At 35.9% G+C, this 13,143-nt stretch overlaps 1 protein-coding gene across 31 annotated transcripts in view; it reads right to left on the bottom strand.

Annotated features, from left to right (window-relative positions):
• The window catches only part of LOC132132047 (disks large homolog 2), a 220,222-nt gene that overhangs the window by 113,621 nt on the left and 93,458 nt on the right, over window positions 1-13,143 (bottom strand). For 23 of the 31 annotated variants that reach the window (XR_009428992.1, XR_009428991.1, XM_059544234.1 and 20 more), the window contains 3 exons: window positions 3,597-3,680; window positions 2,980-3,141; window positions 194-253 (listed from right to left, as the gene is read on the bottom strand). Coding sequence is in view for 29 of the 31 variants with exons in the window: in XM_059544234.1 (XP_059400217.1) it covers window positions 194-253; window positions 2,980-3,141; window positions 3,597-3,680 (306 nt within the window). In the remaining 2 variants the exon portion in view is untranslated. The remainder of the gene's footprint in view (window positions 1-193; window positions 254-2,979; window positions 3,142-3,596; window positions 3,681-13,143) is intronic. The other 8 variants (XM_059544227.1, XM_059544241.1, XM_059544246.1 and 5 more) reach the window with 2 other exon arrangements.

Genomic DNA, 13,143 nt, shown 5'->3' with positions numbered 1-13,143 from the left:
AAAGGGAGGTTCTGTTTGAAGACCCAGCAGTCTGTTATTCAGACCCTCTGAAGAATTTCATGCGGATGTAACAGTGTCAGAACATTGGCACAGGCGTAAATGTTCCTGAGCACAGATGAACCACAACAACAAAAACTACCACATCAAGAACTGGGAAAAATAGACACATTCAAAGTAAAGATCACAAACTTGCCAGGTAGTTTGCTGCGGTCACCCCCGGGTATGTTAGATCAAACCGGGTAACCAGCGCAGGCTGCAGGTGAGAAAATACAAAACAGCATCACCAGCAAGTCGGCTGCACTCAGGGAGGGAAGAGAGAGGCTGAGGAGACAGGAGGAAAGATGATGAAAACGCAGACTTACTGCATGAACCATGAAAGGACGTAAGGAGGGGAAGGAAAACAAAAGATGGCAGGATAAGGCTTTAATTTCAAGGTTATTTTGCTCTGACCCCCTAAGACGACCTTCCGACCCTTGCTGCACACGAATGGTAAAAGCAATCTGAGGCTGTCACACAGAGTGCCCTCTTGCTTTTATAAACAGCTAGAGGGAGAGGAACTGAACAGAATGCAGGGACCTCAAAATGAAAAGCTGAACTGCATATGACCCGACACGCCATCTTAAATTCTACACTCGTAAGATGCTGAAAAAACTGTGAGATGCTTCATAGTGACTAAAGGCAGGCATCTGTCTGATAAATGTGTACATAAAGCAATCATTTAAAAATAGCGCAGAAAGAATGTAAGAATATGTCTTGTGTGTGACAGTGTTTTCTCCTTTATCCCTCACCTTGCTTTGGGGAAAAGGTAGTGAGAGGAGTAGGTCAGTGCAGGTTTTTTAGTCCTACTGACAAGTAACATTCTGCGCCTGAGTGTCAATGAGAGTTTGCTCTGAGAAATCACATCTGTAGGACAGAGGTTGTTGTGTGACTGGGGGAGAAAATGGCTGTTGGCAAAATAGAAAGGCTGAGGTCTTAAAACACTGTCTGCAGAAGAGATGACCGCGCAGAATTCTGATGAGCCTAATGCTTTAAACAGGCCTATACACTCTGCAATTAAATCATACACTCCCTCAGATCATATAAAAGCATAAAAGCAGAGCTTTTGAATAATCTGCAGACAATAAGATGAGGCACAGGCTGTTAATGTCTCTCTGTCTGAGAAGCAGGGCCATATCTGATCACAGAAAAACAGCAACAAAAGCTTTCAATTCTGAAATAAATAGATATGTTTTGTATCTGGCACTTTTCATGAATACAGCACACTTTACAGAATCCACAAAGAGGCAAAAAAACATTATTTATTTACAAACTATTTGATAATCCATGTTTAATATAACTATCAATTATCAATTGAATCAATATTAATTTCTCATTACAGTAAAACTTTATAAGTTATATGCTATATGTTATATGCAGTAAAGATTTTATAAATTCATTTAATTTAACATTATTTTATTAATAAAATAATTAATTCATTACTTAATCTTATGTACCAAAAATATACATCCTTTAAAAGTTTGGGGTCAATAAGTTTTTATTTAAATACATTAAATTTATCAGAAGTGATAGCAAAGACTTCTACATTGTTATAAAATTGTTTATATATATATATATTTCAACAGAACCTCCCTAACAAGAAGTGTGCAGGGCCAAATGGGCCCAAACTTTATGAGAAGTTCTGGGAGATTCTTGCCCCCATGTTTCTTTGTATGATTAATCATTCAGTCTACTAATTAAAATTTCTACCCACATTATATAAAGTCAATATAGTTTTAATACCCAAGCCTGGATGGGATAAAATGAAAGTGTCCTCGTATGGCCAAACCTCTTTTATTCCATTAGAAGCAAAAATTATTAGTAAGATCTTGGCTAACAGACTGAATAAAAAAATATGTATTCAATCATAAATCGAGATCAAACTGGATTTATGCCAAACAGGCATATATAGTCAAACCTGAGGTGCCTTTATAATTTAATGTATTTGAGACGTACAACAAAAGCATGCTTGATGCTTGAATTTGATTATATTGAATGGCCTTATACGTTTGCTTTAATAGTACTCAATAGATCAATTTTACATATTATAAACCGAAGGCTTCGTTTCTTACAAATCAGTCAAATACAAATCCAGAATTGTTTTAACCACTGCACGAGTGGAACTTTAGATTAGAAAATTCCAGTTTTATATATTGTTACTATATTGACAAGAAACAAAGTCTCATCTTTCAAATTATGTCCAGGAAATTCAAACAATAAATGCAGTTTTGACGCTCTTTGATGTGGTGTGACACATCGCTGTATAAAGTATACATATATACTTTTATTTATACGGTTATTTTAAGTTGTAATATTTTATATTACTGTTTTTAATGTATCTTATAAATCTTACTGACCCCAAAATCCTCTTCCAAATGTAATCAATCAATAAATAAATACATAAATTCTGTAATTGTACTAAGATTTAAAAGGTGTAATGTCTGAAACATAAATTCATTATTCGTTAAAGCATTATTTCTGATGATTTTACTGTGTCTGACAAAAACAGCACACAATAATCTACCTACTGCCACAGTCAAGGAGGTCTACTGTAACGCAGCCACATTCGGTCTGCTTTTAAACTAAAAACTGAGCACCATCTAGTGTTGAGAAGTCATATCACAACAGCACAACTTCGCACAGGTCTAGAACTATAATGAAGACTAATCCATAACCTACATTCTTCTAATCAATGTCTGCATTACAGATCAAACTCTTTGCAATAAATACATCAAAAAACAAATAAAATACAAATGATTTCTTTAGATTTCTTAAAATAAGTAAATTAATGAAGAATGAAAGCATGACATGGGAAACAGGACACTCATAGAGGCAACCAGACCAAAACACAGACATACAAATGAAAAAAGAGAGGAGAAGAAAAACCAATGTCAAGAGGGCCATCATGTGACTTATTGGATGGTATGAAAAAGGGTGACTTACCTTAAGTGGTGAAATGTGAGAGTGGGAAACATAGCCATGCACATTCTCAATTTCGGAGAGGTTCTTCTCCGATACGTGCACCAGCTCCGGCGCTCGAACTTCATTGGTGAGTCGCGGGAAGCCATGTTCCGGAGATGGGGAATCTTCATCCTGATACCGGTACTATATGGGTGAAAAGAAAGAAGAAGAGATGGGCATAAAAAGGAAAGCAGAGAAAACTATAGGAGAAAAGGCAGAAAGAAAACCCACAATCCACTGCGTAATGTAATGACTTTCAGCCAATGAGTTCTGTGCCCTGTGAGATGAACAAGCCAATAAATCATTATTTGATGAACTGAGAATGACATAAATCATGATGCATGATGAAGTTTAATATTTTCTGTGAGCATCTGCATGCGCATGGAATTATAGAAAAGCACTGCTGCTGACATGCTCTGAGTCAAGAGAGAGAGACGTTTTAAACAGTTTGCTCTGCATGCAATCAAAGCAGGATGGTCATCCATTTTATCATTTGATTTCTTTTGAAAATGTGTAAAATGAAGATGCAACAGAGTGCAATGCATCAGTTCTCGATAGAGAAGATTTGTTCTGGCGCGGCCCCTGTTTTTCTGTCTCACCCAAGGGGAGCTCATCAGGGCTGGGTTCATACATGTTGGAGATTGGCTTTGGTGCTGGTTGCCCTGTACTGCCGGAGGCCTGTTCTGTAAATACACACACAGGAACCCAACTGTGAACAACCAATCACAGTCAGTTAAACTGAATCATTTAAATCATTGTACATACACTGCAGTTTAAAAAGGTAAAGTTTAGATTTTATTTTTTAAGAACTTTCTTATGCTCACCAAAGATGCATTATTTGATCAAAAACATTTTTTTATTTTAAAATATTTTTTTATTTTGAAATAGTTGTGCCCATGATGGCAAAGCTCATTTTTTCACCAGAAAATTTAAATCTTTCGTGACATTATAAATGCATTTACTTTTGATCAATTTAATGCGTCTTTGCTGAATAAGTATGAATTTCTTAAAATAAAATACCTTTTGAAAAGAAGTTTAGGTCATTCACCAGCCTCACACAAATTTAACAATACCAAAAAAGGGAAGAAGCCTCATTCCAACAAAAAATTACAACCTGACACACACACACACACACACACACAGAAATACACAAAGATTGAACCCAGGTGTGCTATTTGCGACCTATACTCTCAATGTCAAATGCAGAAAAATGAATTCATGCATTCATGACCTCAAGGTTAGATTATAGTAATGCTTTATTGGGTGGTTGCTCTGCGTGCTTAATAAACAAACTCCAGCTAGTCCAAAATGCAGCAGCTAGAGTTCTTACAAGAACCAGGAAGTATGACCATATTTGCCAGGTTCTGTCAACTCTGCACTGGCTCCTTATTGAACATTATATACAATTTAAATCTTGCTAATTACTTATAAAGCCCTGAATTGTTTAGCTCCTTGACTTGATATCGCATTATTGACCTTTACATCCGCTGCAAACACAAAACTCTGGCCATCTGATAATACCTAAAGAAAAATACCTGTAAAGCTGGTTTGACACAACTAGTATTGTATAAAGCACTATACAAATGAAGGTGACTTGACATGCCGTTGAAGATCGCAAAATATTGTGCAGTGGCTGGTTGTGGAAGAACACGGTCGCTGCATAACCTTCCTTCGGATTCAAATATTAGGAATGCTTTATTTTTAATGAAGTTTCAGCTCACGTGAGTAACACATTGAGTGTTTGATCGCTTCATTTCACCACAGATTCCTTTGTAAACAAGACACAGGTCGATGCTGGATTTGCAGAGAGATAGGACATGGAATGGTGCTGCAAACTTATGTGAGTAAAGTTTACCCCATGTGCTTCTCATGCAGGTTGTTTACATAAAAGTAATTTTAAAAAAAGTATTCTTAAAATGCATCCCAAATTCTGAATAATTTGTAATATAGAATTATTCACTGTATTTAGAAGTGCCAATATAACAATATCGTGCATATTAATTACCATGATATATCGCATTACTGAATACCACCACATGTCTACACGCTATATTTAGGCTGTCTGTGACCTCTCATGAATTTTAACCTTTGGATTTGTGGAAAAGTAAAATATTTTGTTTTGTGCTGGAAAAAAAACAACAGCAGCTAGTTGTGATAATATAATCTTTTCAGCAGGATCCTTAAACTTTTTGTGCAAAATGTCTTCTCAAAACGAAATGCATCATCTCTTTAATGTCTGGCATTTTGAGCTTTATTAAAGGGGTCACATGATGCTTTTTTAAAGATCATTATTTTGTGTATTTGGTGTAATAGAATATGCTGACATGCTTTAATGTTCAAAAAACATTCTTTCAAATACTGTACATTAGAGTAGGTCATCTATGCCCCGCCTCTTTCAAACAAGTTGTTTTCTACAAAGTCCCTCCTTCCGACAAGCACAGTCTGCTCTGATTGGCCAACTGACCCAGTGCATTGTGATTGGCCGATCACCGCAAGCACTCGTTGGAAATAAAACGCCCCTTTCCATAGACTAGAATTTTTCTTAAAGGAAAATGAGAAAGCCGGATAAAGAGTGGAATGGAACAAGGAAGAACTGATAAACAAAACTGAAAATAAAGATGCAAGTTCTCTCTCCTCGGTGGATACACAGTGACAACAGGCTATAGTGATAGTGATGGGGCTGAACAGATTGCATTAAAACCAAGGAAGAGCAGAGGATAAAGTCACCACAAATCATCACAACATACAGTATGCTTCTGTGGGCTCCCTGTCATTTAAAATTTCTTGTTTTTTCTGCCTGCAAAAACCAACAAGATGATTAGTGATTTTCACACTGCACTGATTGTTCACAAACTAAATTACTCTAGGGCTGTCATGAGTACTCAATTCAATTTGAGTGTTAAATAAATAAATACATACATGCATACATAAACAAACCTTGACTACAATTTTCCCAGTGAGATTAGACTTTACCCATTTAGATATTTATAAGAAACTGAAAAAAGCACAAATGTCAGGGCATGACAAAACTTCTCCAGGCCCCAAAAATACCCTTAGACTCCAGAGGGTTAAGCAAACTGCAATTTTCATTCTTCATGAACAAAAACATCCAGCATTTATAAGGTAGTGTAAATTAGACATTAATTAAGTCTCTTTGCCACTATAAATGGATAAGTTTTCAAATCTGACAATTGTTAATTATTACTTAATACAATAAATACATATCATAAAATCATCTAAATAATCACCTGAATACTCGATTACCAAAATAATAAATATTGAGAGGTAGTAACACCTAAATTATACAATTATCATTGAAAATGACAACTTTACCTATGACCATTACCTTCATAATCTTTTTTAATTCACACACAGTTTCTCAACTCAAACAAAATCCTGGTTTTCTCCAGTTGTAATTATGAAAATTTAGACTGCTGTGCGTAATTCCCTTCAGTTTTAAAAAGAACAATGATATCTTTTAATTGAATCTTGAAACAGTATTTTCATGGATTCTGAAACATTCTGAAATATCAGCCTTAGTAATGGCAGCACAGAATGCCACATTGTGAGTACGAGTGTGTCTATGTGTGTGTGTGCTTCTGACAGAATCATTAATGATGCTTGTACTATACTCTATTAACATATAAGAGTCAGGTCACTGGTCACAGTACAGTAAATGCACAACTGGTATTTTGTTGAAACTACTGACTCTAACCTATGTGTAGATCTGTAAAACAAAAGAATGGTTTAGTTTATGATATTTTTAACACTGCACTGTTTAACTTTAACTTTAACTTAATCAGCACGGTAAAAGTCAAAACAAACCCATAAAATGGTCAAGCCCGTGTTGCACTGTGCTATTAAAAATGCATCAGGCTAGCATGCTAACTGCTACAGTCTGTGATGTGTAGTATATTTGATGTGTTAAATTGGTGGTAATCTGTTTCACACCACCCACAAGTGTCAAATAACACTACAATAACTGATATATAACAATATATCACTTTTAATCTGACATATGCAGCATGATAATGTGTCAGACAGCTACTAGCACAGTCTACAGTGCAAGATCTTGGAATTTTTCTAAATTAATATATTTGTATGAGGAAAGATGTGTATGGAGGTGCATTAATGTATTTGGGAACAGGTTGTGGATTTTTCCAACACACTATATGGATCTAGCTTGTTCACGTGCCACTGTGCTGAAGGCTCCTTCTTCACTTCCCTCTCTCTCTGTTTCTCTGAGATAAGAGAAGATAGAATATGAGGTGGCATGGCTGAAGGCTCTGTGCTGGATTGTGTGGAATCTCCTTGCGATTGTGTGCACTGACCCCTTTTCCGCGGCCTAATAAACCCAGAGCTTGACATTGTCAGCTCACGGGGTTCATTCAGCCAGCAGAAGAAGAAAGGGTTAACAACAGCTGGCAAGATTACAAGATTAAGTTACTGAGAAAGTGCAGAACTAGATTTTAAGCCAAAGTAAAATACTGTATTTTTACTGACACATAATAATCATAATTTATATAAAACAAAAAAAAAACTCTACAAGCTGAGATGATCTATACAGGGAAATAACAATTTTATTTTATGTTACTAAGCCTTGAGTCAAAGAGAGAGAGAAATAAATGAATTCCGTCATTTATTCACCCTCAAGACCCCTGAAGCCTATGTGAGTTTATTTTGCAGAACAAAAATGGACATCATTTGTCCATTAATAATATTTAGCTGCTCTTTTCAATACAATGAAAGTGAATGGTGACCATGTGAAGCAGGATTTTTAAAGCAAGACTTGCAATGAATATTAACTAATAATAGTCTGTTCCTCACAAAATGAAGTGGTACATCATCAGATGACTTGTAATACAATGCACCACATTTGTATTACTTTTATGCCAAATGTGTCCAGGAATGAGAATAGCTAGCTGATGGTGGGAAATAAGTATATCATAAAGAGACTACAGAAACGTACATTTTGTGACGTCATTTGCAGAACTCAGAATATTTCAGAATGCTGAAGGGACCCTTACACTTACACCTCTGGTCACATATTAAATAATAATGCTCTTACATTTACTGTAAAGATTTAAACAGCATAAATCTGGGTTAATGAAAGCAGCAAAGACATGCAAAACTAATACACTGCAAAAACTAATCCCTACCCTCCCCTCTTTCCATTTCTCTCTCGCCCTCTTACTCTTACTTTCAGACAGAACGTGGATCAGTGGCTTTAAAACTTACTGCACATTCTGATATAAGTTTCCACTGTGCCACAAAGACAAGATCAAATCATAAAACTGCCACACCCTTTCTACATCTTTTACATAAAAAATATATAATACAGGCAATATGAATGCTATAATAATAATATAGATCATATGTATTGAGGTATCACAAATAATAATAAACAAATCAATAAAAACAACAACAAAAATTATTGAATTAATGGTTTTATAACAACTGAGTGACATCATATTGCCAAACAAGTGACAGAATTCCCTCTGCAGCTGCAATTCATTTTATTTACAGAGCTGAATCATCTTATTAGCATGCTGTGCTGCAGACTGCCTCTGCCGTCTGGACTAATTGGTTCTGAATGAAGGACCGTACATGATAGCAAACAAACAAACAAACATGTATGCCAACTGAATAAAACATTCACCCATAAATCACTTGAAACCCATTGAATCTTAACTTAAAACAAATCATTTATGCAGTGCAAACATTTCCATAGTTCATGGATCAACTGCAGCCCAATAACCAACATGACAAGTACTGTAAATGTTGAGTGACACACCACTGACATATTTCCTGACCCAGCAAAACAACAGCATTCCTAGTGCTTTCAAAAGTGCTAATGCATAATCTTAAAAAAAAAACATCAAATTGCTATTTCCTGCAGAACAGCAGTGATGATGGATGCCTACCTTACATCTGAACATCAGCGACAAGGTGTTGTCATGGCACGCAACCTTACAGTGGCAGAGCATTGGATTAAAACAGTCGGGGTTCCTCACAATAGGAGACATTCCTCTCACAGCAGGAGTTCTGCTCTCGAGCTACAAGTACTGACGTAGACAGAAAGAAAGCACGAGTCTCTTCACTCCTGGATATGCAAGAGTCTGCCTAATGCATGAACACACACAAACACACCCATTCTCCCTAAACACACACACAACTGGGATACAGTCACCGTTTAGATCTCAAATCTCTTTCCCCTTGCTCCCTTTCTCATGGTCTGAGTCAGACAGTATTTCACAATCCTGTCTGCCTGAAGCTTTCTTAACTCTTACGCTTCATTTTCCTTACACAAAGCTTCTTTTTATTTTCTTTTGATTTTGTAGTGAAATATGACCATGACTTTTTCGTGCTTCCGTGAGATTAACTAGGTAATGACAATGCTGTGGTAAATTAACTACATGGCATAATTGGCGCCACTTCATTACTATTTGCTAAGGGTGATTAGTTAGATTGATTTGAAATTCAGTGAGTCCTTGCATGACAGCAGAGTCTCTGGCTTGACTTTGATGGAAAACCAGAGAGCTGTAATTAGTGATGGTGTACTGTAATGTGTATACAAAAAGCTTCCTTTGTTTACATAAATATCAGCAGAATTGTGATGGAAGTGATGCTCCTATTTTTACACATCCCCGGCATAAACCAATTTAAAAAGAAAAGCAAGTCTATGTATTAACTTCATATACAGTACATTAAGGTTAAACATACATTTGAACATAAAATTTTTTTTTTTTAAATTACCAAATCAGAATGATTTCTGAAGCATCGTGTGACACTGAAGACAGGAATAATGGCTTCTGAATATTCAGTTTTGCCATCATAGAAAAAAAAGACATTTTTAAATATATTAAAATAGAAATGTATTTTAAATGTTAATAATATTTCAGAATATTACTGTATTTTGATCAAATAAATGCAGCCTTGGTGAGCATGTGCATGTTTCAAAAACAAGAAATTTTTAATTTAATGCATAAGGAATAATTGACGATGGGCAGTTGAATTATTAGAAAAATACTTAACTCGCCATTGTGAGTAGGATTAATTCTTCCACATCTCATCCCTCTTTGCTGGTTCCAAAAGTCATGTAATTTTCGTTATTACAGCTTTACTATGCAAGGTGATATGGAACTGTAACACGGTCAAGAGAGTTGCATGGATCTACGTCCACCGTGCGTTTCCCAGAAAATAATTGCACACCTCAAAACATTCGTCAGCTAATCAGATTCAAGCATTCAATGGCCCTGTAGTATAAATTACAATTAAAGTCTTACTGACCATACATTTTTCAAAGTGTATGTAGATGTTGAACAGCATGCTGCAGACCAGCATTCAAAAACACAACATATCCAATACTCTTCTTTACAACTAGTATATATGCAAAGTCAAAAATGTATAGGTGCAAGTTTCCACAGTCTGTGATGATTTGGGGTGAAATGTCATCTGCCGGTGTTGGTCCATTGTGTTTTTTTGAAAACTTAAGTCACTGAAACAATTTACCAAGACATTTTGGAGCACTTCATGCTTCCTTCTGCTGACCAGCTTTTTGAAAATGTTGAATTCATTTTCCAGCAGGATTTGGCGCCTGCCCACACTGCCAAAAGCACCAAAAGTTGGTTAAATGACCATGGTGTTGGTGTGCTTGACTGGCCAGCAAAATTCACCAGACCTGAACCCTATAGATAATCTATGTGAGTGTGTCTATGTTTTCATGTGAAAACATGAGCTCTCGACTGTGTGTCCTGTTTCATGTCGGAGCGTGGTGTTCGGATCCCGGCACTCATGTCTTGGTGAGTTTCGGTTTCGTGTCGGGGTCCGGACACTCATGCTCCATGTTATGTCTTGTTGTGGGAGCGTGCTGTCTTGAGTTCACTCGTCCGTGCGCTCTTCTGTCCACGTGTGTTGTGTTTTGTGTAGTACCCAGCTCGTGTTATCGGCTGCATGCTTTCATGTCCTTTTTTTGTCTCGTGCTGTGTAGCACGCAGCTTGGTTTTGCTGGCTGCATGCAGCTTTGTCTTATGTGAACACGTCACTTATGATTTTTCTCATTAGCTGCGCGTTCATGTCTTGTTTTGTTCTAGCACATGGCTTGTGATTGTTTTGCTGGCCATGGGCTTGTGCTTTTGTTTTTTGTGAGCAGATGGGTTTTGTCTTAGTTCCTGTGTGCCATGTGCTCTCAACTGTCTTGACCCCTCCCATCTTGTTACCTGATTATTGGTTAATTTGCCCCACATGTGTTTCCTTGTTACCCTCCTCATTTGCTTCCTATTTATTCTCCTTGTGTTTGAAATCTTGTGGCAGTTCTTCATCGAAGCACCCTGGATGTGTCCTGATCTTGCCTTGCCAGCCTGTTTTCCCCCACGAGGTAGTTTATTTTAATAAAAGCCCTTTTCTCCTGCACTATTGAATCCTAACAAAGTCTATGTGCATTGAATTTAATGCACAGGTTTCAACAACTTTTCCACAACATTCTAATTTGCGATGCACATGTATATTAAGATCAACTTAGACCACAACAGCAAATTACCACAACTCAAAGAGATGAGCGTGAAGTTTACAAGCCAGCAAAGCAAACTGCCAAACCCAGTCAGAGTTCAGGATGTGTGTGTGTGTGTGTGTGTGTTTGTGCTCCAAAATAATAATAAAAAAAGTGCTTTGGGCTGGTAAAAATCATTCTGCAGATGAAGAATTACAAGTTTTACTGCATACAAGGGTGAAAGTATACAGAAAGGCCGTGTATGAGGAGGCATGGGAGGCAGCGACATCCAAAAAAATAAATAGAATGCGACAATATGAAATGTAAACCACAAATTCTTCTAAAGTAAAACTGTCAAGTAGCACAACAGTTGCATATACAGTTTCAGAAAACCCGGCATCTCTTTTGAGGTCCTAAATTGTGGCGTGACTAAGATGACAAGAAAGACTATTAATAACAGAATAAAATAAACATAAAAAAAAGACAAATAAAAAACATGCCTTTTCGCTTTATTAAAAAATATTGACTATGCAATGTTTAAAACCCTACGGTACTAAGAATATAATGCACTTTAATTGTAATAAACAGAATGTTTAGAAACCTACAAAAATATTTCTGTACTGTTTGTAAATTCAATATTGAATTTGCAGTGATGAGTGTATGTTTGTGAGCTAATGTGTCATGAGCAACAGAGGGGGGTCTGGCCATCCCCATATGTGGAAAGCTTAGCTATTTTGAGATCTTAGCATTTGTTTTGTGCCAGTTCACCTGTGTGCCAAACAATCCTGAAGAAACACTTCTAAAAACACCAGTGCATAAAACCCACCTCAGATGTGTGATCACAATTAACATGAATCATTAGTCAAACTCACATAGGGTACACAGTGAGTGTATCTGCTCTAAAGCCCTGTGCCTTTGGGAAGTACAGAGTACATACTGGCCTGTGCGCGTGTGTGTCGAGTGTGTGTTGTGTGTCCATCCATGAACTACTTTATTTCTACATAGAAATACTACATAAAATAATTAAATGAATCTCTGCACTGGTACTTTATCAAATGTACTGAAATAATGCTACACAGGTGCATTCATGAAAATTTATTAATATATATATATATATATATATATATATATATATATATATATATATATATATATATATATTCTAATGAGATAAATGTTTGCAATGGTACTTTATCATATAAATACTTTACATGTAGTTTGTACATTATTTTGTGTTTTTTGTTACATTCAGACAAAGGCTACACAAATTATTTTACATAGGAAAAGTTACAAATAATAAACTGAATATATTTAAAAATGTTACTCTGAATACATAAACAAGAAATTAATGAAAATGTTAAATTATAAATAAATCTAAAAATATAAATTATCATCATTGCCAAAATTTTAAATGAATCTTGTGTCTTTCCAAAATAATTAGCTACTTATTGATTTGCATCTGAAGATTCTATACTTTGACAATAAGGCTCCAAAAATAAATAAATAAATAAATAAATAAAACTTTTAATAATTAAATTCCACATTAAAGTAATATACATGAAAGTCGTTGTGCCTTCTATTGCACAGAAAAATAACAGCATAACGGATTGGAATTAGAGGCAATAAAATGGCAAAATTCTAATTTTTGTGTGAATTAT

The sequence above is a fragment of the Carassius carassius genome, chromosome 49, assembly GCF_963082965.1.
Source record: "Carassius carassius chromosome 49, fCarCar2.1, whole genome shotgun sequence".
NCBI classification, from domain to species: Eukaryota; Metazoa; Chordata; class Actinopteri; order Cypriniformes; family Cyprinidae; genus Carassius; species Carassius carassius.
The sequence above is the reverse complement of the archived record's forward strand: the minus strand, read 5'-3'. Positions and strand labels throughout refer to the sequence as shown.